The sequence below is a fragment of the Urocampus carinirostris genome, chromosome 2, assembly GCF_059441175.1.
Source record: "Urocampus carinirostris isolate Australia breed hairy pipefish chromosome 2, RoL_Ucar_1.0, whole genome shotgun sequence".
Classification (NCBI taxonomy): Eukaryota; Metazoa; Chordata; class Actinopteri; order Syngnathiformes; family Syngnathidae; genus Urocampus; species Urocampus carinirostris.
The window spans coordinates 47,465,941-47,490,380 of NC_142350.1; the positions used below are offsets into that span (position 1 = coordinate 47,465,941).

Sequence of the window (24,440 nt, forward strand, 5' to 3'; positions counted from 1 at the left end):
CATTCACGGACATTTAGTAAATTTGAATGATTATATCCTTTTGTATTTTGCAGTAAATTGTTGTTCAAAATTTACTAAAAATGACTTTTTGCATTCGTTTCCCATGTTTTATCATTCAGCTTAATTTAAAAATGAGACTAATACTACAATCATTTTTTATAACCTATTTTCAACTGGGTTTTTTTTTTCAGTACAATAACTCAGTTATTACTTTGGCCATGGTCCTGAAAAATATTGTGCGTGTTTTTTGCTACTTCTTCGCTTTTTAAAATTTTCTTTGTTTTTGTGTACGTGTTTGTCTTGCTCTCGGTCACCCCTCTCAAAAGATATGACCAGGGTAGATAGATAACTGGATTTAATTTTCACCGGTTTTGTTTTCAGTAAAATAACTTATTTAATACTTAAAACGAGGAAAAGAACAACAGTACGTACTATATCGTTGGATCGAGAACGCCTTGTGCGAAGCGTTTAGCAGCTGTTTGGCCACGTCAAGCTTCCGTCGACATCAAGGAAGTATGGCCGTCTGGAAGTGGTTCCGTTGTGTTTTCGGACCTCACTTGCAAAGAATTCATCGGCACCCGGACCCGAATTGGCTCCACGGACGAGCTGGCAGGGCGGTAAGAGTCTGCTCCTTATGATGCATTATTTATATCCTCGCAGACTCTCTGGTGTGAAGCCTTTTCCTGGCTGTTAGCATCTTAGCATAACGTGACGCCGGCTATGCTAATGCGGAAGTGACAAATGTTTATCAATGAGCACTTGCTGACCTGATCTTTAGATATCGAATCTTTCTTCTCATTGACGAAATAAAAACACATGCACTGTTATTTGTAGTTGCGTGCGCTTATTTACGTTTGTAACGAATCTAAGTCAGGTGAACTATGTCAATGACACATATATGCTAATGCTAACCTTACATCATGTGCAGGAAACCCTCGGGAGTGCATTAAAAATAGTCATGTTTATTCGTGACACCCCTAATCACAAAGAGTCTCAAAGGGCTGCACAGACCACAAATTATTGCAAACCACTGACTATTATGACACCGTCCCCCGATCTAAAACCTACATAGAGGCAAATAATACACAGATATTGTCGACATAAAATATATGTTATTCATATGATATAGAATAGAAGTGTGTTTTAAGCTTATATTTAAAAATTTCCACTGAGGTTGCAGATCGATTCTCAGGGGGAAGACCATTACACAGCACCGGGGCCCGAATGGAGAACGCTCTCGAACCTGCGGATCTCTTTTTGGCTCTTGGGATCACTGTAGCATTTTCAGAGTGAAGGCTCCGGACCGGAACATAGGGGGGAATTAAGTCACGGCATTTAGATTGACCAATAACTAACCTTTCAGTCTTTTCAGAGTTAAGGCGCAAGAAGTTGAGTGACATCTATTCTTTTATCTCAGTGAGGCAGGCCTCCAATTTTCCACAGTTTAGTGTGGCTGATTCTTCCATCAGAAGAAATAGTTGAGTGTCATGTAAATGCTGAAAAGAAGGGGGCCAAATACTGAACCCTGCAAAACACCACAGGTAACTCTAAAGGGCTCAGATGTCATTTCACCATATTTAACACAGTGCGTTCTATCTGAGAGGTAGGATCTGAACCATAAGAGGACGACTCCTGAAAGAGAGAGAAAGAGAGTCTTTTGGGGTATATCATTCCTGAGAGACCAATCTATTTTTCCAACCGTTCTAGTAAGATATTATGGTCCACCGTGTCGAAGGCAGCACTAAGGTCCAGCAGTAGCAAGAGTGATGAAGCGTCAGAGTCCATTGCCAGTAGAAGATCATTGGTTACCTTAATCAGGGCTGTCTCAGTTGAGTGGTTAGCCCTGAATCCTGATTGCATAAATTCAAAAAGATTGTTCTCATATATAAATTCATTCAGCTGCTTTGCCACAACTTTTTCAGGTACTTTAGAAAGAAACTGTAGTTCTGACACAGGTCTCTAATTAGATAAGCTTTCTGGATCAAAGTTGGGTCGTTTCAGTGTGGGTTTGATAACAGCGGACTTAAAAGCCGCTTGAACTACACCTGAGGAGAGTGTTATTTTTTTAATATTTAGAACTGAAGGTCCAAGGACCCCAAAAAGACCTTTCATCAGCTTGATAAAATGAAACGAGCAAAACGGGAAAAAGAAAAAAAGAAAAACGACCCACAAACTCCAACCCGCAAAAATAAGTTTTTTTTTTTGTTGTTGTTGTAATTTTATCTTTTTTTTTTTCCTTCAAAATGGAAATTTAAGACAAACGTTCAAGGTTATATAGGAATGCACCAGAGGCATTTGGAGAAATTTGGAAAGATTATTTATGTGTGTGATTAATGTGTTTTTTCATGTTATACAGGGATGGAACTACCAGCCAGGCAACTTGGAGAAACATACAGACAGCATTCTAAGTTGGGTTAGTATTATTTGTCATTAGCGAAAAAAACAGACATTAAGCAGGCGTTTCCAACGTGGTGGACCCTAAGGACAGCTGAGATGACCGTAGACCTGTTGTGAGAATAGCTCACCAGTGCTGGGTAATTTTGATTTTCTAGTGAAATTCATTTTTTAGTGGCGGTGAGTATTTCACCCAACTTCCAATCACTAACCTAGTAATAACACAGTAACAACATAGTAATAACCAGATAAGTTGTTTTAATACAAATGCATATCAAGCTAGGGTGCCCTTTGCACTAATAAGTAACAAAAAAGAGATCCCTGCATTACAGTATATTGCATACATAGACATTTTGAAAAGATATATTTACATTAGAGGTAAGATCGGGTCCCAAAAAATTCAGCCTGACCCGACTCAAGTCGTTGGTATATAAACCCGACAGATTACCTTGATTTGCTTAACAAGTCCGAAATAAACCCGAAGCTTTAATTTTCTGCCAAAGTAAACAGAGCTATACTCGAGCACTTAAATGAACAGGGTTTGCCCCAAAGTGCGCATCTCTGCGACGTGCAGCGAACTTAAGTGAAACTGAACAAAATAGCACCAAAAAGAAAATCAAATTTTGCAGATTGCCGGCTGCAAATCGTGAAAGATTTGGCCAAAAACCAGAAGGAAATTTTGCAAATTGTGTTAGCTATTGGCAAGAAGCAAAAATGACGTATGACCTGAGGGAGGTGGAAGGAGGAAGCCGCACGTCTTTTACCCCAACATAGAGGAGAATTTCTTTGGAATTTCTTTGGATTTCGCATTAAACTGGTAGTTTGATAAGCATGTTCTTTATCTAAATAACTAAGTGCATGCTGTGAAGATCCTCCAAAAAGGGGAAAAAAACAGCGAGAGAGAAGCCAGACAGGCCCCGAATTGGCTCCACGGATGAGCTGGCAGGGCGATAGGAGTGAAATAATATTTTAAGCCCAAACTAGATAGCTAGATTCGGGCCTGGGCCCAAGATCCCACCTCTAATTTACAGGAGATATGTTGTCATTTCTTACATCTCAAATTAAATTCATCTGTAAAACATTTCAGAAGTGCTGCAAGAATTAAAATAAGCTCAAACAACATGTAATGGGGCGATAATGCTTTGTGTATTTTTAATTTATTATTGGATTTTTTTTTTCTTTCCTGCAGGCTTCAGCTGTGTGGTATCTGTCCTACTGCAGTTCTCCCTTATTGCTTTGCTATCTTTATGGAAAAGGTAAGAAGAAGAATCCAATACAGTAATTTCTTTGGATACCATATGAGTTTATTGTGAGGTGGAAAATGTCTTATAGCGGGGGAAATTTTGTTGATCTTTTTTAACTTGACTTGAGCTGGTACAATGGAGTTACCCGGTAGATGCAGATAGGGGTGGAGACGGGAGATTTAAATGTACATACTAAGGAGTACTTATTTGTAATATACGTTTTTTTGATTAAATAACATTATAAATAAATATGGATGTAATGAAAATAAAATTATATTTAACTTTGGTTTGACCTTACTTGAGCTGGTGCATCGGAGTCACAGCGGATGCAGAGGCGGGGAAGAGACAATAGAATAAAAGAAACTGATTTTAAAACTTCTATAAGAGATTGTCATGCCCTCATATATCAACATCATAAGGGGCGGACACCGTATCCCGGAGGTTTATTTTATGGTCCTGGTGTGCTTCTCTTTTTTTTTTTAGGTTATATCTGCAGCAGCAAGTTGGCGCCAGTGAGTCAATATGTGGCGACCACAATGCTGTGCCTGTTAGGTTTGGCCTGTCTCCGAGGTAAGAGAGTAACTCGTAACTTGTCTGGCTTGTGTCTCAAAGCGTCATCTTCTTTTCTCCCCTACAAGGTTGGGGAAGATGGAGGAACACTCAGTATTTGGAATTCGTTTCCATTTTGGAGGAGGCCAAAAAAGACAATTCGGCAGACAATAAGGTGAGCGACAGTGCGTCCGGTTGCCGGGCGACAGGAAAGGAGAATGATGTTTTTCCCGTTTTTTGCTGGCCGCAGAGGAAGTTACGATGCTTCAACTTCGATTTTTCTCACTGGCCGGCGGATTTCAGCTGGAAAGAAGTCAGCAACCCGTAAGGCCATCCTCAATGCCGAATTTTTATCAAAGTTTAGTTTAATGTTCAAAAGTCCCGATATCATTTATTGTTGTACAGAATTTCAAGACCTATCAGGGACGTTGAAACCATCACTGGTGTCAAGTACCGTGTTTTCCGGACTGTAAGTCTTTCCGGGGTTTAAGTGTCACCAGCCAAACAATGAATAATTAAGAAGGAAAATATATGGATAAATCACATTTGGAGTATAAGTCGCATTTTGGAGGGAAATGTATCTGAGAAAAAATCAACACCAAAAACATACATGTGATCTTGAAAGTAAATTTAAAATACAAATAAAACCGAGAACACGGTACATTACACATCTGTGTATATCTTAAACACGCTCAAATACAGTACATCCGAAACAATGTAACATATTAAAAGTTATTCAGATAACTTTACAAAATCACTTTTGATCCAAAAATCTAAATCCAATTTAAATCTTAATCCTCGGTGTCACTTTTACTGGTCAACAACTTCTTCACCTCGAGACAGTGTGATGCTTTCTTCTTCTGTTTCCAAAAGCGGTTGAAATTATCAACACAGGCCTAGAGCGCCCCCTTGCGGTTTAGTGTGAAAATAACATGTGAAATTTTACAGTCCAGACGCTCTCCTACTTGCGACCATTTGACTTACGAAAAATGGTCAATACGAACATTTTTTTCGGGATGTCGAAAAATATCCGGACATTGCTATAAATTAGATTTTGTATTGCGTGCACCTTTTTCCGAGGAGAGGACATTACTGTCCTGCATCAATTCAATATGGTTGGTGTGAAGTGTAAAGAAGTGAGTTGTTTCGTTTGAAATGAAAGTGGAATAAGAAAGCTTGATGCAGTTGAGAAAATGGTCGGAACACTTTCTTCGGCCAATTTTTACCACAAAGGAGGACCTCTTGAAGCGCATCTCTCAAAAGTAAATTGAACCTCACTTTATTTTTATAGAGCATATTATTTTATGAAATGTTTATTTTTGTAGAACAAAACAGTACAGGTTACTTATACAAGCCTTAAACATACTTGTATAAACCTTAAACATACAAAATATAGCACTGAAGCAAATTACGAAACAAATTCAACTTACGAACGATTGTCCGGAATCACGTTCGTAAGTAGGGCATGTGTTAATAATTTTACATATAAGTCTCACGGGAGTATAAGTCGCACCCCCGGCCAAATTATGACAAAAAAACTGCAATGTATATACCGGAGAATACGGTACTAGAACTATAGCACCAACTTCTGGAAAGAAGGCATTTTTTTTCCAAAGTATTGATTATTGATTTTGACATCATTATGAAGTTTTTAGTACCTTGAGATTCGGCTTTAGCCCTACAAAAACACAAAAAAGCGGGATAATCCCCTTACAAAATAATGACTGTTCAGAAATTAACTGCTAAAATATCTTTAAAATAAAAAATATGTCTTTAAATATATATGTCTTTAAATACTGTACATTTTTTCGAGTTTAATAAAAAGGAGTAAAACGTTGTTACTGCAGACATTTCTCATGTTATTAATTTATTTTGTTACCTGCTAAAATAAGGGGCAGCACGGCGGCGCAGTGGTTAGCGCGTGTGCGGCACAGTTCTAAGGTCTTGGGAACCTCCTGTGTGGGTTCAAATCCAGCAAGTGCGGAGTTTGTATGTTCTCCCCGTGCTTGCGTGGGTTTCATCCGGGTACTCCGGTTTCCTCCCACATTCCAAAGACATGCATTTCAAGTGGATTGTCCCGTCCAAATTGTCCCTAGGTGTGAATGAGCGAGCGAGTTGTCTGTCCCTGTGTGCCCTGCGATTGGCTGGCAACCAGTTCAGGGTGTCCCCTGCCCACTGCCCGATGATTGCTGGGATGGGCTCCAGCACCCCCGCGACCCTACTGAGGATATGCGGTGCAGCTGATGAGAGATGAGATGAGACCTGCTAAAATAAAGTGAATTCATCTGATTTTAGAGGCGTCTGATTTCACGTTTTATTTATTTTAAATAATTTTTGACTTGTTTTCAGTTTTTACTCGTTTTTTTTTAATCCAACTGCTAGTCAATTGAAGAAAACCTTTTTTTTTAAAGGGACTCTGTGATTTAAAAAAAAATAGAAATACATCAGTAATATTGATATATTAATATATTTTATTATTATATTATTATATTATCAAATCTGTTCCAATTAAATAATATACAACAAAAATAAATATCTAATCAGTGATTTTTTTTTAGGATGAAAAAACAAAAATTTGTATTTTTTTTTATTTAAAAATGAAATAAATGATTTAATGAATTAAGAATAAATCAATGAAATCTGTTTTTTTTTAAACAATGAATGAGTTAGAAAAATACAATCTGATGCATTAACCGAGTATTAGTGGATGTATTTCTAATTAATAAATTATTTAAATTCCTTTTTTTTTTAACTAATCAGTGATTCTTTTTAAATAACAAATACTTAAAAAGAAATAACAGTGTATGAAATAACGTCTGCCCGGACGCCCAGTGCGTGCATCTTTTTAGTCGGGCGTACAACTTACACAACGTCGCAGCCCGGGTGGCCAACAACTTTTTCAAGGCGCGGAAAAAAAAACGAAAGATTTTTTTTTTTCAAATCAATCAATTGCTTTATTCCGATTTTGAAATCTTTCGGTTCGGTTTGGAAATTTCTGTTCCTTTGGCAATTTGCATACTTGGCAGCAAATCGGAAGCCTGCATCGAATAACTTCGTGCTTCCGGACTTTCCCGAGCGTAATAAGGTTGTGCATTTGCATATCATTTTGCAAAGTAGACGCACAGAGAACACAAGAAAAATGGATAAGTGTTTAGGAATCAAGCCAAAACCTCAGCCCCAGAAGAAAAATTCAAATGAAGCTAACAACATTTATGACGCTACAAAACGTAAATGTACATTAAAAGCATCGTGGAATGAGGAGTTCACGTGGCTTGTAGCAGACGACGCAACGCAAACATTGCATGAATGAAGATGAGTAAATTCAGGTACATACTGATGGCAGATGGAAAACAGCGATGTCATATTTATATTTAAAAGAAAATTGAATTGATTAATGAAAAATCAATTCTGATCCTTTTTAACAGTTTAAGTTTATTCATACAAAAACAATAAAGAATGCAAAAAACCTAATTTATGATTACTTTTGAAATACAAATAAATTACTTAATGTATTTGATATATGTATATGAAACGTAAATGAAAGCCTTCTGTTTTTTACATTTAATAAATAATCTAATCTGTGACCATTTTATTTTTTTATTGTAAAAATATGTAAATATATTTTCACAAAAGTTTTTCCTCTACCTGTATTTTCTCAGTCTAGCTCACAAAACAAAAAATATGATGAAACAATTTTGCCTATTTTCGGCGCTCTACAGGAAGTGGAGCAAGGCAGGCGTTTCCCTGCTGAAGCGCGAGGCTCGCCCCAGGGGAGCGGCGGACTCGGCGCTACGTTCGGTGCGCACTCTGCCCTGCCACGTCCTCAGGTCCTTTCTCTTTTCGCTCGCCCCCGCGTCGCTTCATTCCGTACCCGCGCCGCTCACCCCTTCCTGTTCGGCCGGCAGCTTCCTGGTGGTGCATTCGTTCGGAAGGAGGATGCTCTACCCGGGCTCGGTGGGCTTGCTGCAGAAAGCCATGCGTCCCATGCTGGAGCAAGGACGGGCCAAGCTGGTGGAGGAGGTGCGCTCAATTTTCTGCACCGGCGCTGCTGAAAAATGAAGTTGCTGATCTGGAGCTAAAATATTTTTGGGCTAGTTTGACGGGCAGAGGAACAAGCTGGTGGCCTGCGATGGCAACGAGATCGACACCATGTTTGTGGACCGCAGGAGACACGGTGGGGACAGAGGACGCACCCTGGTAAGCCATTATTACATATATATGAATATTTTTTTCTTTAATTAGCTCCGTGTTCCTGATCGGCGATCGTTTCTCATCGCATCATCGCCATAACGTATAAATAAGTTTTCAGAAGCTTTGTCTCTCAGAGCCAAAACGTAAAAATAGGTTTTTTTTTTGGGGGGGGGGTTATTTTAAAAAAAGTACTTTAAAATCAGTAGGTATCAAGCCTCGGGGAATGATTTCAGTGCAGACACTGCCCTACTTATGAACTATCATTCGTAAGTTGCCTTAGTGCTATATTTTGTATGTTTAAGGTTTATATAAGTATGTTTAAGGCTTATATAAGTAACGTGAATTGTTTTATACTAAAAAATAAACATTTCATAAAATAATATGCTCTATGAAAATAAATCAAGTTAAGTGTGACTTACTTTTAGAAGATGAGCTTCAAGAGATCCTCCTCCGTGAGAGAGTGGCCGAAAAAAAGCGATCGGATCTTTTCTCAACCACATAAAGCTTTCTTTTTCCACTTTCGTTTCAAAAGATAAGGATCGCCTCTACTTTACACCAACCATATTGAACGGATGTACAAGGTATTAAACAATAAAAATGTCAAAGTTCTTAGCACACTGGAGATACAGTATAGAATGTTTACACATGAGCTAGGAAGAGGAAGCGATTTTTTTTTTTCTTTTTTACTCATGGATGGATGCTGGATGACCTCTCACAGCGCCATGCAGCGGAAAGAAGCACTACAGTAATTTCCTGTACTCGGAAAAAGGTGCACACAATATAAGATCTAACTTACAGCAATGTCCGGATATTTTTCGACATCCTGAAAAAAATGTTTGTATCTACCGTTTATAGTAAGCCGAATGGTCGTAAGTAGCGGAGCGTCCGTATTAAAAGTCACCACTAAATGGCAGGAATGGTGTTGATCAGATTTTCATCCACACACCCACTTCCTAATTTTGCTTGTATCGAACATATCGAGCAACCGTGCACAGTGAAGGAGTGTGGAGCTCTGTTCTTTCTCAAGAAAAAAAAAGTAGACCTTTCCTCATCCTCGGGCAGAGAAGGATGACGTTTCGTGCACATTCGCAAAAGTGCCCGTGTTTATGGAAAGAATTGTTTAGATACCGGAAGTATCCCAAATGCAAAAAAAAAATCATCAAAGTGAAAGTTCTGCTTAAAATGCATCATTTCACAAAAGGCCGTTTTCCTCAGAGGTTTTCTTGGAAACAAGTATTTTCCAGCAAATTCAGCAATGTTCAACTGTTGTTTACTAAACAATGATAAAAGCTAGAAACATACTTTTGAAAGATGAGGCTTCACGCTTTCTTTGAATACGTCCTATGTCTATGTAGCTATGGAATTGCACTTTCTGTAGGCCTTCAAAAATGAGATAATATGGCAAAAATTGTCTGCACTTCCCACTTAAGAGAAACGTCTGGAATTGAATGAGTTCAAGACCTTTTGCCAAATACTCGTACTTTCGCAGAGGATTCAGAGTGCTACCAAATACTATGACTCTTCAGTAGATCATTATGCCAGTTTCCAGCCTTTTCTATGAAAACAATTTCATTTCATCTGGATCAGCCAGGAATTGAACCAGCAACTCAAAGAGTTCAAGGTAAGTTCTTTACCAAGAGAGTGTCTGCAAATGTGAATACATCGGAGCTGTTATATATCTCTATGAAGCATTGTCATACATCTAAAACCAGTTTAATTTAAAGTTCAGTTAGCGAGCTGGAAAATGTAACCCTCAAATCTATATGTGAAGTGTTTAACCAAGTGAGCTACTAATAGGAATGAAAATGTGTTTCTGGTTCAAAAATGTGCATATTTTTAATATAGTTTAATATAGTTTGACATACAATTGATTTTGACTTTTCAAAATTGTCTATCACAGAATATTCTCCTCAAAGTACGTTTTTATTTTAGTAAAATCTTTAATTTCATTACAACATTTCCCGAAATTGAGAACATAACTCACTTCACCAAAGTTTAAAATATGCTAACATTTGAAGTGCGCACATTTTCAAAAATAAAACTTGTTACCTATTTTCACTCTTTTTGCTTGGGGTGGGGGGAGTATGACATACTACCATGGCCCCCAAACCGTAGTTTGTACACCACTTGATGTATTTTAGTATTTACGCGGCTGTATTTTTTTGCTGTCCGTACCAGGTGATTTGTTGCGAGGGCAATGCCGGCTTCTACGAGGTGGGCTGCATGAACACGCCGCTGGAGGGTGAGCGCTCACTCGGGGCACCAATTTCACCAAATTTCCCCCGTAGCCCAAAACCAACCGAGATATTTTGGGGGGGTTTTCCCCCACAGGCGGCTACTCCGTCCTGGGCTGGAACCATCCGGGCTTTGCTGGCAGCACGGTAAAATGCGTCATTTTGTTTGAGGGAAGGATGTGAATAATCCTAAACTTTGCACACAGGGTATCCCGTTCCCACAGAACGAGGCTAACGCCATGGATGTGGTCATCCAGTTCGCCGTTCACAAACTCAATTTCCAGCTTAGCAACATTGTTGTCTACGCGTGGTCCATCGGCGGATTCACGGGTAATGCCCGGCCCGTTTGGGTTACATCATAAAGGCAGACCTGTGAAGCTCAACCAAATGCTCCTCTTATTAATGATTGCAATTCCCCTTATCAAGAGATAATAAACCTTACAACTAGAATGGCTGTGCTCCACCCGTGTTGAGATGCAAAACTTGTTCTGACCTGAGATAGTAGAATGTCTTTCTGGAAAAGCTGTTGATTCTGCAAAACCAAAAACGCAGTGTCTGCTTTTTGGCCAATTTTCACATCTGGGGTAACCTACCTAACTGCCTGTAAAGGATGGTGTTGATATTTAACGTTGCTCTGGCCTGCTAGAGTGGAATGTAAGGTGAAAAAAACAAGTATTTGAAGACCCTGCTATTTGGGATTTCTCCCACTTAGAAATCATGGAGGGGTCTGAAATTTTCATCGTAGGTGCATGTCCACTGTTAGAGAGATAAACTAAACAAAAAATCCAGGAATCAAAATGCATGAAGTTTTATTTGTGTGATGCAAATAAGAATTAGAACACCTAAGTATCATCTAGAATTCTGACCCTGAAAGACCTGTTAGTCCGCCCATTAGAAGTCCACCTACACTCCATGTATCATCCTGAATCAGATGCACCTGTTTAAGGTTCTTAGCTGCATAAAGAAACCTGTCCACCCCATACAATCAGTGAGACTTTAACCTAACATGGCAAAGACCAAAGAGCTGTCCAAAGACACCAGAGACAAAATTGTAAATCTCCACAAGGCTGGAAAGAGCTACGGGGCAATTGCCTAGTAGCTCGGTGAAAAAAGGTCCACTGTTGGAGCATTCATTAAAAATCGGTAAAAGCTAAATGAATCTCCATAAGAATGGAGCCCCATGCAAAATATCACCTCGTGGGGTCTCAATGAATCTAAGAAGGGTGAAGAATCAGCCCGGAACTTCATAACAGGAGTTGGTCAATGACCTGAAAAGAGCGTGGACCACCGTTTCAAAGGTTACTGTAGGTAAGAGGTCATGATTTGAAATCATGCATGGCACAAAAGGTTCCTCTGCTTAAACCAGCACATGTCAGGGGCTGCTTTAAGTTTGCATATGACCATTTGGATAATGCAGAGTAGTAATGGGAGAAAGTTTTGATGAGACCAAAATATAATTGAGAGACCAAAATATAATTTTTTTGGTCATTATCCACTCAGCGTGTTTGGAGGAAGAATAGTGAGTACAATGCGAAGAACACCATCCTTACTGTGAAGCATAAGGTGGTGGCGGCATCCTATGAGGGTGTTCTTCTGCAGATGCAACAGGACGAGTGCACTGCATTAAAGAGAGGATGAGTGTGGCCGTGTATTCTGAGATTTTGGGGAACAACCTCCTTCCCTCAGTCGGAGCATTGAAGATGAGTCGCGGCTGGGTCCTCTGACACGACCACGACCTAAAGCACACTGCCAGGAAAACCAAGGAGTGGCTCTGTAAAAAGCATATCAAGGTTCTAGCATAGTCCAGCCAGTCTCCAGACCTGAACCCAATCAGAAATCTCTGGAGGGAGCTCAAACTCCGTGTTTCTCAGCGACATCCCAGAAACCTGACTGATCTAGAGAAGATCTGTGTGGAGGAGTGGGCCAAGATCCCTCCTGCAGTGTGTGCAAACCTGGTGAAAGACTACAGGAAATGCTTGACCTCTAATAGCAAACAAAGGCTAATGTACCAAATATTAACATTAATTTTCTCAGGTGTTCAAATACTTATTTGCAGCTATATCACACAAATAAATCATGAAAAATCATGCATTGTGATTTCTCGATTTTTCTTTTTAGTTTATCTCTCACAGTGGACATGTACCTACGTATTTACTCCACTTTAATTCTGGAGAAATTGCTGAGTAAACCAAACCAAAAGTGCTCTGAAGCAGCTTTTAGGGGGATTTTTCACCACTTGGGTAACCTACCTGGTGGTCATATTAAAACTCCTTACCCCCTTTTCTGGGTGGAGAGACACAGACAGACAGACAATCAAATATATATGTATATATACATACTTGGATCCCAAACAAATATTATCACCACCCTCGGAACACCTATTTACTCACAACAAGACAGACTATGTACAATACCGCGACAATATTAGCATTCTACCAGTGACCGAGACGATCCAGATTAGATCTGAAATGGGAAAGACGAGATTGGTCTAACAAAAAAATGAGTTTTAAAAATGAAAAAAATCCCTGTACTAAAATTGTTATAAAGCGTGTACACACCTGCAAAGGGACAAATCAGCGTGCGCTTCTCAAATTTTCAAATTTTTCAAAATTAAAAAAAAAAAAACATCTCTTTTGACCACAGTTAAGGTTTTGAATCTAATGATAATGCTTTTAAACTTTAACTTTTTAACTCTCAGTTAGGGGTAATGTTTTGACTCAGGCATCGATTCAGCTTTAAAGCTCTATTGACAACATTAAAGTTTCTCAGTTTTCATTTTCTCAGCTATCAAACATGTTTTTATATTTATTGCTGTCAAAATTTAGAGTTTAATTTGATGTTTAACTCAAGTGTTGAATGTTTTAAAGCTCTACTTTCCAAGTTAAAGCTTCAAAGCTTTAATTTGGTAATTTTCACTACGGATTAAATATTACAGTTCCTATAATTGTTGCTGTCAAAATAAAATTTGGAATTAACTGGGAGTTAAAGTTAATGCTATTCTCTAGCGTTGAACCTACTTCAAAGCTTAAATTCCAAAGTTGAAGCCTTCAAGTTGTATTTTGTTAATTCAACTTAGCCCTTTGAGACTCTTTGTTATTAAGGGCTATACAAATTAAAATGACTTGACTTGACTAGTTTAAGATATTGGGTGGGTGGGTGTTTCCTTTAACCACACGGGTCAAAGGGGCGCAATTTCCTGTAGTGTGTCTTGGGCAAGTGCAGCCTAGTGGTGCACATCCCTCTCCAGGCCAAAAAATGTCTCCTTCAAAATAAGATTTAAGTTAATGCTTTAATTCAAGGTAGAATCAGCTTTAATGTTTCAATCTTATAGTTACAGCTCCAAAGTTTTAATTTTGTTAGCGCTACTAAGCATGGAGCATTATTTTTATCATTATTGTTGTCAAAATTAAAGCTTTAATTCTGAGTTAAAGTTAAAGCTTTGGCTCTCTAGTGTTGAATTAGCTTTAGAAATTTGAATTCCAAACATAAAGCTTCCACATTTTATTTTGTTAGCTTTACTTAGCTTTAAGCATTATTGTTGTTATAAGTGTTGCCTTCACAATAAGTGTTAAAGTTAATGCTTTAACTCAAGTGTTGAATCAGCTTTAAAGTCTCAATTCCAAAGTTAAAATGTTTTAGCCGAACTAAGTATAAATATTTTTATACCTATTGTTGTCTGAATAAAAGGTTTACTCGTGGCCGAAGCTTTAAGTCTGTTTTAACTCTGATTAAAACTGCTTCAACAAGAGTTATGTTTTAGTTTGAAAACAAAGAATTAAAGGGGGAATTGCTTTACCATGAACATGAAAGAAATAATTTGTTTACTTGCATCTGTTAGAAAAGAATTACACAACCCTTGTTGATATTCAGGACTTTAATATCCTCGAATAAGTAGATACCGTTTTCTAAAGATGGCTCCTACCTTTATTTCGGCAGCTAGCTGGGCGGTGATGTCATACCCCGAGATCCAATCGGTGGTGCTGGACGCCTGCTTTGATGACCTTTTACCTTTGGCCCTCAAGGTCATGCCCGAAAGCTGGAGTGAGTATTGTTGTTTTCGCCATCTGTTAGCGTTAGCGAGCACCAGAGGTGGCTAGACTAGCAAAAGTCAAAATACTGTTACTTTAGAGTAACACAATTCAAGTAGAAGTAAAAATAAAGAAAATTAAAAAGTCCTCAGTGAAAAAACTACTCAAGTACTAAGTAACTGTAGCAACCTCTTAAATTGTTTTTAATTTTTTTTTTTTTTTTTTTTTATAAAGAAAACAATCGATCAAATCATCAAAGTCCATTCGATCGAAATTAAATTAAAAGTCTGTGTAGTTGTGTGTGTTCTCACTTTGTTTGGATGAGCCGCCTGTGTATTAACATGTATATATATATATATATATATATATATATATATATATATATATATATATATAATGTGAGGCTACAGCCATATATACTGCGCCTACTATACAGTGGAAAAAAACGTTCCTAAATCTTCCTCACAAGTGCCACCTAGTGATTGTTTGGGTCACTGCTGAAATTCAAATAAAAGAAACGAGGTCTCTGACATAATAAATTCAATTTCGCAGAAACAGGTAGTCGCATACTTTCACTGAGGAGATTTAAGTAATGGGTTCAATGTAGCTCAATGTAGCGGAGTAAGGGTACAGTTTCTTCTACTCAAGTGAAGGTAAAAAGTAGAATTATTAAAAAAATACTCGAGTAAATCTACCTGGTTACTACGCACCTATGGCAAGCACTAGTAAACACGTTTTTTTCCTCGCAAGGGCCGCTGGTCCAGTACACGGTGCGGCAGTACGTCAACCTCAACGTTTCGGAACAACTTCTCAAGTGAGTTACTAAAGTGTGGGGTGAATGGGGGGCAATTTAGCTAACATTTTCACTGGCACCAGGTACCAGGGACCGGTGTTGATCGTGCGCAGGACCCGAGATGAGATCATCACGACATCGTAAGTCGCATACAAAAACGGTTCTCGTTTTGCTGGGTTTTTGTTATTACATTGTAATAACATAGTAACGACATTCGGGAAAATTTCGAAGGGCACTTTCCAACTCAGACATTACTTGCTTGAACTGTTACCCTCGGGTTAATGATTTAGGACTATCAGGTCGCCAACTAAAATATTGTAAAAGAGTTGTTACCCTTGGTCGATAATCACTCTCAATGCTGCAAAATGAAACACTGGTTCGACAGGAAAGGGCAATAATAACAAGCGATGATTCCGTTCCTTATTTTTTATTATTATTTATTTTTATACTATTACCCTTAACTTAGTTTAATAAGCGTTTTTTTTATACTTATAAGTATTCCTGCATCATTAGAATCGCATGTTTTAATTTCCTTGCACATTTAACGTGTTACAATGGCAATAAATTCTATTTTACTAGTTAGTTAAAATGCACTATACAGTAATAACATTTTAAAGTTCAAATGTGCTAAAAAAGACGTTTTTGAAAATGGTATCTTTATTGATACTGTTATAGGATTAATTATGTCAATGTCAAAAATCATCACTACATCGTAAGTTGCATGCAAAAATGGTTCTTGTTTTGCTGTACTTGTCTTATCACAGTTATAACACAGTAATTACATTCTAGACTTAAAAAGGTGGTAAAACAGATCATATTTTTTTTCTCTTTTTTATTGATTATTTTATCAGCTTGTTTAAGTGGATAGGATCATCTTTCTGTCGTAAGTTGCACACTCAACTCGTCTTGCTTTGCTGTTTTTATGTTATTACCTGGTAATAACTTTGTAATTACGTGTTACAGTTCTCATGCGCCAAAACAGACCACGTTTCTCACTTAAGTCCATTTTTGATATCTCAATTGATATATAGTTGTAATACTTTTATGGTTTGGTATATCATGTATTTTATTTCTGTGGAGGAATCCCGATGACGTCATGTCCAACCGAGGAAACGACCTCCTCCTCAATCTTCTGCAGTTCAGGTCAGCGCTTTATTGATTTCATTTTTTATTTGGTGGGAATAACACGTCTTTTTATATATTCTTAATTTGTCAGGTACCCCAAAATAATGAGCAAGGACGGGGTCCAGGTTGTCCGACAGTGGCTGGGAGCCACAAATCAAGTAGAAGAAGGTAAAGTTTACTGGCGTCAAACATTTGAAATAAGAGACTTCTGAGTTACAATCAAACTCGTTTCTTGAAGAAAAGCGAGCACATTGAAACAAGGCGAAATTGCCATCTTGGATTGCAATGAAATAATCCCACAGACTGAAGAGTGAGCCTCTTTCTTATACCGTTTCATAGATTCCTGATTGGAGGATAGAATAAAACATGTGCACGTAAGCGCATTCTGATTGGTTTAGGCCGGAATCACATATTTAAATGCAGTGTATATTGTTGGTTGCTAGATGGTGTGCGGGTATAATAAATGATACATCACAGCAGTTTATTGTTTGCACATAGATAGGAGTCTTGGAAAAATTACCACTGGCCTCTAAATTGTAGAGACAAAGTTCCTTTGGCTTGGAAAGCTAATGCTCCTGCCCTTGGGTCTTACGGGTTAGCCAAAAGGAGTTCTGTGCACCTGTTTGATAACAGATAGGGAGCCCACCAGTGGCCTCCAGGTTGTCGAGACAAAGTTCCTTTGGCTTGGGAAACCTACTCTCCTGAACCTGAAGGCGTTTGCCAAATCGTAAAGCCACACTTATTGAGCACGATAGAAATATAAACGTAAAATAATATATTGGATAGAATATAGTACTAAAGTCACATTTAGACCATAATTCCCCTTACACATTTAGTGCCATAGACTAATAAAGACGACAAAGATTTATTTGAAACTGGCTCTCATTGAATGATAAAACGTTGAAGATCCATTTTAAATGTAGTCCTATAGAATAACGAAGACGTATTTGAAACTATTTACATTTATTTGTTGCTGCTTAATGTTTGTGCGCTACTCTTTTATTGCATTATTATTTTAACTTGGGCCAGACGTTAAGCAATACGTTGTAAATATCACTATCCTGACCGTGTGATCCTATAGTTTATCTTGTCTTCATTACATGAGTGTCCTGTCTAATCAATGACAATATAGAAAGTTCCATTTCATTCTGAACGGCTGCCATTGACTAGTAACGATGTCCGTTATTTTATTTTTTTTGATTGCCATTGATGGAAAAAAAAATTCAAAAATCCATCCAAAGTGGAATGCCATTGGCTAATAAAGACATCAAAGATCTATTTGAAATGTCCTATCATTGACGGACAAAGCCGACTTATTTTAAATGGAGTGCCGTTGACAGATAAATACATCTTAATTTATTGACGGATAAAGACGTCAAAGATTCATTTAAGCAGGGTGCCGTTGACGGATAACTACGTCAAAGATGTATTTGAAATAGGCTTCCATTGATGGCTAAAGAAGTTCGGTTTATTTTAAACTCAGTGGCACTGAAAAAGACATCAAAGATTTATTTTAAATGTCTTCCTTTGATAATAAAAACCTCAAATTATTACTTTTAATGGAGTGCCATTGATGGATGAAGACGTCAAATCTTTCTTTCAATTGGAGTGTCAAAGACTAATAAAGACGTCTAAGATTTATCTGAAATGGGCAGCAAGGGTTAAAAACATCCAAAATGTATTTTGAATACAGTGCCGTTGACTGATAAAGACGTCAAGATAAATTTTGATTTGACTGCCATTGACGAATGAAGATATCAAAAATCGATTTTAAAGATAGATAGATAGATAGATACTTTGTTCATCCCCGAAGGGAAATTCACATTTCCAGCAGCATCCCTGAGCTGAGAACAATCGAGAACAATCGAAAATAACACGAGAGTGCTTTAAAGATTTATTTAGAATTGTATGCCATTGACAGATAAAAACATCCAAAAAATATTTGAAATGGGCTGCCATTGAGAGATAAAAATCCCCAAGACCCATTTTAAACGCACCACCGTTGATGAATAAAGACGTCAAAGACTTATTTCAAATGGACTGCCAATTAGTGATAACGGCATCAAAGATCAATTTTGAACAGATTGACATATAGACGTCAAAGATGTAATTTAATTGGGTTGCAATTGATGGATAAACATTGTCAGACGTACAGTATATCGCACTATAACAGGGTTCCTGTGAATCCTTGAAAATCCTTATAAGGCATTGAATTCATTATTCTAAAAATAAGGCCTTCATTGGCATTAAAATGTATTCTAATTTACAAAGTTTTTAAAATGTGAACACATTAATAAGATTTATGTTGGTTTTAACAGAAAGTTTTTAGTAACATTTATCAATTCTTTTTTTTAAATAATTCAATAACTTATTGTGCGATTATCAAAACGGTGATGTGATTTCAGTTAGGCCTTTCAGAGCAGACGCAAATGTTTTTGTCCACTTGGTCTTAAATTTGATTTTATAAGGGATTAAAAAGTCTTAAATTTAACAAGCTGTAGGAACCCCGTATATGACACCTTTAAAAATTCGTATAAAATATTTTTCAGTTATGTAATGTAAGGTTCATGAATTTAAGACGACTATAAGAGTTCTGGTTGCATGAAAATGGTATAAAAATCCTCCAGTCTATAAAGTGCACCTAAATAGAAGATGAAATTTTGAATTTAGGTTTTTTTAAGTGCGCCTTATCGTTCGGGAAATACGTAGTTTAAACTGCCATTGACGGTTAAAAACGTCCGAAATCTAATTATGAATGGGTTGCCAATGAATTTAAATTGCTGTTGACAGATAAAGACATGAAAAAGCCAAACGATCGTGTTTTTTTTCTCCTCAGCATCGGTGGACAGCGCCTACCGGGTAGACGACGATTGGTGCACGTCCGTTTTGTTGTCGTACAAGAGCCATGACGACGCCAAGTTTCCTTGGAATGTCGGTAAGGGGATCTTCTTTATCCTCCTCGTCAATAGCAACGATCGGCTGATTTGTTTCCTTTTGTGATTTCAGGTGAGGACATGACAATCGAAGGGAGGCAACAGCTTGCTCTATTCTTGGTAAGAAAATCGGCGGCGTGGATTAGATTTTTGTAAACCTGGCTCTCCTTGCTCACCTCTGAGGGCATTACCGTATTTTCCGAACTATAAGGCGCACCTAAAAAAATTGAAAGTGCGCCTACATACTGCAGAATAGAGGTAAGGTCAGGCCTAAAATAATCAAACCCGACCCTGCAGGTATTAGTCTGAACCATCCTGAACCCGACAAATTAACTTGATTTGAGGGACTCAGCCCAAAGCAAACCTGTATTTTCGTATTTTTTTAGTGAGGAAGGGTTCTCCTCTGAGCTTGGGGACTTACGGTGCCATTGCGCAGATCATTCACAAAGGAAAAGAAAGAACAATGACAGGTGAATGATTAAAAAAAAAAAAAACTCAGCGAGAGAGAAGCCTGCCTCAAACCCAAACGTAATGATTTACAATGTAGGCCTGACTTGAATTTCGGGCCGGGCTCAAGAGCTTACCTCTATGATCGAGTCAAACTGGAGAAAAAATGGCAACAATGCTTGACACTTGACAGGTAAACACAACATCAAACAGGCTTGAAAATATTGAAATTCAAGCATTTTCAAGGATGTTTTTTTTTTCAAGGTCAGGAAAATGTTCGAAATTGTTGGCGTTGTTTCTCGTCAGTCTGACTCAATAGACGCAATAAAGAAAAAAAAAGGCACGAAAATCACGCAGATACACCTGATCTGGTCATTATGCCCTTGTCGTGTGAAGCGTCACCACCCCCTACTGGTCGGACCAAAGCTCTATTTAGAAAACACTCTTTTTGATGATGTATCAAGTCAGGTATGAAAGTCTGGGTGTGTCGGCATGCGACAATCGATAATGCTAGGACCTTAACTTGGCCTGGTGCATTCGCAATGATCGCAGCAAGGCTTTAGGGCTAGGACCTTAGCTTGGCCTTTTGGCTGAGAGTAAGAGTCCCGGCTCCTTGGCTTTGTAGCGTATTATGAACTGACCGATAACGGATAACGGATAATGGATAAAGAATAACGAAGATAGAACAATAACCCTTAAAAAAAAACCCTATTTGTATAGCCCTTAATCACAAAGAGTCTCAAAGGCTGCACAGACCACCTACATGAAGGCAAGGAAAAACTCAAAAACCTCAACATGAGGAAAATGAAGAAACCCCGAGAAGGGACTGCACATGAGGTAATTCCCTAACAAATAATACACAGATATTGTCAGGTTTTAGATCAAGGGATGGTGTCATAATAGTCTGTAGTTTGCAATAATCTGTGGTCTGCGCAGCCCTTTGAGACTCCTTGTGATTAAGGGCGTCCCAAATAAACATGACTTGACTTGAACTTGCCTTAAGCTGTAGGAAGCCTGCATAATACAGTGCGTAGAATATAGTAGGCCTTTTGAAGGGCTTGGCTGATGATTTTCAGGTACGTCAGCGGCCCGTTCCGAATTTAAAAAAAAAAATCTCCCGCATCTTAAGGAACTAAGAGTTAACGTGCCACCAAAAGAAATTGCCGTCTCTGTCTCCACGGCAACCATCTCACCTGCGCTCTAGGCCCCAACAGTATGTAATACATTTAGTTGGCAGCGGGCTTTCGGCTTATTGAAGTCATTTAACATGAAAGGAGCACCCTGCCATCAATTACACCTCCCGTGGGGGGGGGTGGGGGGGGGAGGGGGCTATTGGGAGAAGAAAGCAGGAAAAGAAAGCGAGAGGGAGAATTTTTCTGCTTATTTGTACTTTGTCTCCCGGCAGGCTCGCAAGCACTTGCGCAACTTCGAGAGCACGCACTGCACGCCATTGCCCGCCATTAACTTTCAACCTCCGTGGAAGCTGTAAAGATGCGTATGACCTGCGGCCCGCGGGCCGGAGTGGTCCCGGCAATGGATTGAACCGGAGACGCCGAGAGAAGTGCAAGAGAAAAATAAGCTGCAGTTTGAAATATGTCCACTTGGTGGCGACAACACTCCCGGACACAGTGTAGCTAATTTTTTCTTTGTCTTTTTCCCTCTTTCTTTGTTTCCCTTTTTTTTCTGGCCTTTTCAAAGTTTGTCTTTCTCTCTTTTTCCTTTTCTATTTTCTTTCTCTTGTTCTATTTCTCTTTCTTCACCTTGTACTCTCCCTCTTTTTTCCCTTCTCTCTCTCTCTTACTCTTTCACCCTTCTCCCCTTCTTTCCCTCTTTTCTTTAATCTATTAGTCCAGCCCCCGTATGGTTGTTTCTATCATGTGGACCCTGAGCTCAAATGAGTTTGACACCCTGCTGTGGGAAAGGGCGAGGTTAACAGAGGATGGTGCCCCATCGTGACTAGTTTTGGTCTGTTTTTAAAATGTAGTGCTGCTCTTCCGTTAGCCTGAATAAGTTATTTTTTTTAATGGTTTATTTTCCCATTTTCAGCGACAACATACGAAAAAAATGATTATCTCCATTCCGTTATACTGTAAAAGCTGTAAAATATGATAATTAAAGGTTTCAATAAGGGACTCAAATTGTTTTGAGTGGTTTGCTGAGCGGCGTACGGGTGTTTTAGCCCCTAATTATGCCTCAGAGGAAGGTCGGTGCAAGCAGGACAGGTGGAAAAAAAGACAAGTTGTTCGCACAACTATTGCCTTTAAGAAAGACATAATAGCTAAATATGAAAGAGGTGTACGAATATTCGATCTTGCAAGTTAATACAGCATGGCTAAATCTATCAGTACGATAGTAAAGAATAAGGAGGCTGTGAAATCGAGTGATGCGGCTAAGGAAGTTAGCGCTATAAGCAAGCAACTGTTTTGGAAGAGGTTGAAAAACTTGATTTTTCTCTCCCCACCGTCCACCACAAAGGTAAGAAATCCTATTCATAATCCTTTTTTTTTATTTTTACACGTTCATGTTAGCGTAATCTTTCGTACGGAAGATAACGCGAACGTACGATTAGCCTCAGTTAGCTTTGTTTATGTAAAACATTCAGGGTGTTTGAATGGAGCTCCCTTTCCAATGAAGCGCTAGTCACTTTTTGTGGGGACCCGGGTGCTAAATGACGTGTAAACGACCTGATTTTTTTATTTTTACACGTTCATGTAAGCGTAATCTTTCGTACGGAAGATTACGCTAACGCGAACGTACGATTAGCCTGGGTTAGCTTCATGTTTACGTTCAAGGTGTTGGAACGGATTAAAAGGATTTTACATTACTTTTAAAGGGAAAAAACGATTTCCGTGATCGTACAAATCGGTTTTCGAACAGTGTTCTGGAACGGATTATGGTCGAGAACCGAGGTTCCACTGTATTAGTAAAAATGGTATGTTGCGAGGGGACCTAAAAGAAAAAACCTGTTTCAGAATGCATGTTTAATGTTAAGTTTTTTACACCTGAAATTTTGCATATTTTCCTAAAAACCTTTCCAAAAAAAACAATCCATGTGGAAGAAATAAAAAAAAAAAAATTAGAATCATTTTTCTATGTTTCTCAATCAATTGACAAGATACGTAGAATTCCAGTATGACACAAAAAATGTTTTCGAATTAGTTCATGTATCTGAAAACCCTAAAAATGCAGATCAACAAATGTATCCTGCATTGAAGAGTGTTACCCAAAGAAACAATTAAACTTGATTAACCAATGTACTACTTTACAGCACTTTGGAAGTTCTTGAAATGCAAGATAAATAAAAAATAATTTAAATAATCTACACTATTGGTTGATACCCATGATTTTAATGACATGATCACATTAAAGAAAACTTAAAAAACACTGCAACCCTTAAATCATCTTGCTAAAGTTGTCCATGGCTTCTTTCACCTTGTCCAACTCTGTTTGACTCTGCCGGAGCTGAAATGACACAGAGTGAGAACTCGTTAGCCGTTGTTTCGTTTATAGTTTACCAGATACCCGTAATATGGAGAGTAAACACCAGGAATTAATTTTGAACTCGCACAGAGAACAGGAGAGGACTGTGCAAACACTCAACGTCGGTTTACTTTCCTGTTAGATCATGGTGGAAACCCACCAAAAAGATGCAACCACTGCATAGAATAGAACAACCCTGGCATTACAAGTATTCTTCATGGCAAGTGTTCAATGATCAAAATGGGAAGAACATTGGCATTACAAGTACCATCTGGGCATGGAAAGCACTTCTTAGTTGAACATTCAATTGTAAAAATTGACCTTGGGATTGCTGGTGCTATTTAGGATTGATAAGCACCCCTTTGTTGCAAGTGTTCAAACAATCAAAATAAAACAATCTTGAAGAAACAAGTGTCTTCAGAGATGTGCTAATAACTTCTTCGTTGCAAGTGTTCAATCATCAAAAAAGTACAATCCAGGAATGCAAAGCACGTCTTTGTTACAAGTGTTCTATCGTGAAAATGGAACAACCATGACATAGTACTGTCTGGAGATGTGTAAATAACTTCTTTGTTTCATGCATTTAGTTATCAAAACAGAACATCCCTGTCTTTACAAGTACCATTTGGAAATGCAAAGCACTTCTTCATTGCAGGTGTTCATTATTCAAAATAGAACAACCATAGCATCATAAGTATTGTCTGGAAATAGAAAGCACTTCTTTGTTTCAAGCCGTCAATCAAAATAGAACATCCTTGAAGTAACAAGTGTCGCCAGAGAAGTACAAATAACTTCTTTGTTGCAAGTGTTCATCAAAAATGACATCCCTGGCATAAAAAGTACAACCCAGGAATGCAAAGCACGTCTTGGTGTTCAACGGTCAAAATGAAACAAGCACGACATTACAGGAATGTCTGGAAATGTGCAAATAACTTGTTTCATGCATTCACTTATCAAAACAGAACATCCTTGTTTTTACAAGTACCGTTTGGAAATGGAAAGCACTTTGTTGCAAGCGTTCA

General features: G+C 38.3%; 2 protein-coding genes across 3 annotated transcripts in view; one reads left to right on the forward strand and one right to left on the reverse strand.

The window, feature by feature from the left end:
- The first annotated feature begins 398 nt into the window (after positions 1-398).
- On the forward strand, positions 399-22,070 carry abhd16a (abhydrolase domain containing 16A, phospholipase). 2 transcript variants are annotated; one of them, XM_088326791.1, is made up of 20 exons: positions 415-617; positions 2,357-2,413; positions 3,584-3,650; positions 4,122-4,208; positions 4,277-4,362; positions 4,438-4,511; positions 7,907-8,014; positions 8,093-8,207; positions 8,283-8,384; positions 10,557-10,620; positions 10,710-10,759; positions 10,819-10,942; positions 14,549-14,653; positions 15,391-15,454; positions 15,517-15,573; positions 16,514-16,576; positions 16,650-16,726; positions 19,395-19,493; positions 19,565-19,611; positions 21,344-22,070. In XM_088326791.1, exons 1-20 carry the CDS (start codon positions 516-518, stop codon positions 21,425-21,427), a joined length of 1,632 nt encoding a protein of 543 aa, XP_088182917.1. In that variant the 5' UTR covers positions 415-515; the 3' UTR covers positions 21,428-22,070. The 2 variants fall into 2 exon arrangements, with proteins under 2 accessions (XP_088182918.1, XP_088182917.1); XM_088326792.1 differs by lacking the exons at positions 16,514-16,576; positions 16,650-16,726; positions 19,395-19,493; positions 19,565-19,611; positions 21,344-22,070 and adding exons at positions 16,285-16,316; positions 16,397-16,479 and having other exon boundaries at positions 399-617.
- Positions 22,071-23,265: 1,195 nt separating this feature from the next.
- vars1 (valyl-tRNA synthetase 1) overlaps positions 23,266-24,440 on the reverse strand; it is a 36,016-nt gene continuing 34,841 nt past the window's right edge. The window contains exon 29 of the mRNA XM_088326790.1: positions 23,266-23,400. Within this exon, the coding sequence (XP_088182916.1) occupies positions 23,332-23,400 (69 nt within the window). The 3' untranslated portion in view covers positions 23,266-23,331. The remainder of the gene's footprint in view (positions 23,401-24,440) is intronic.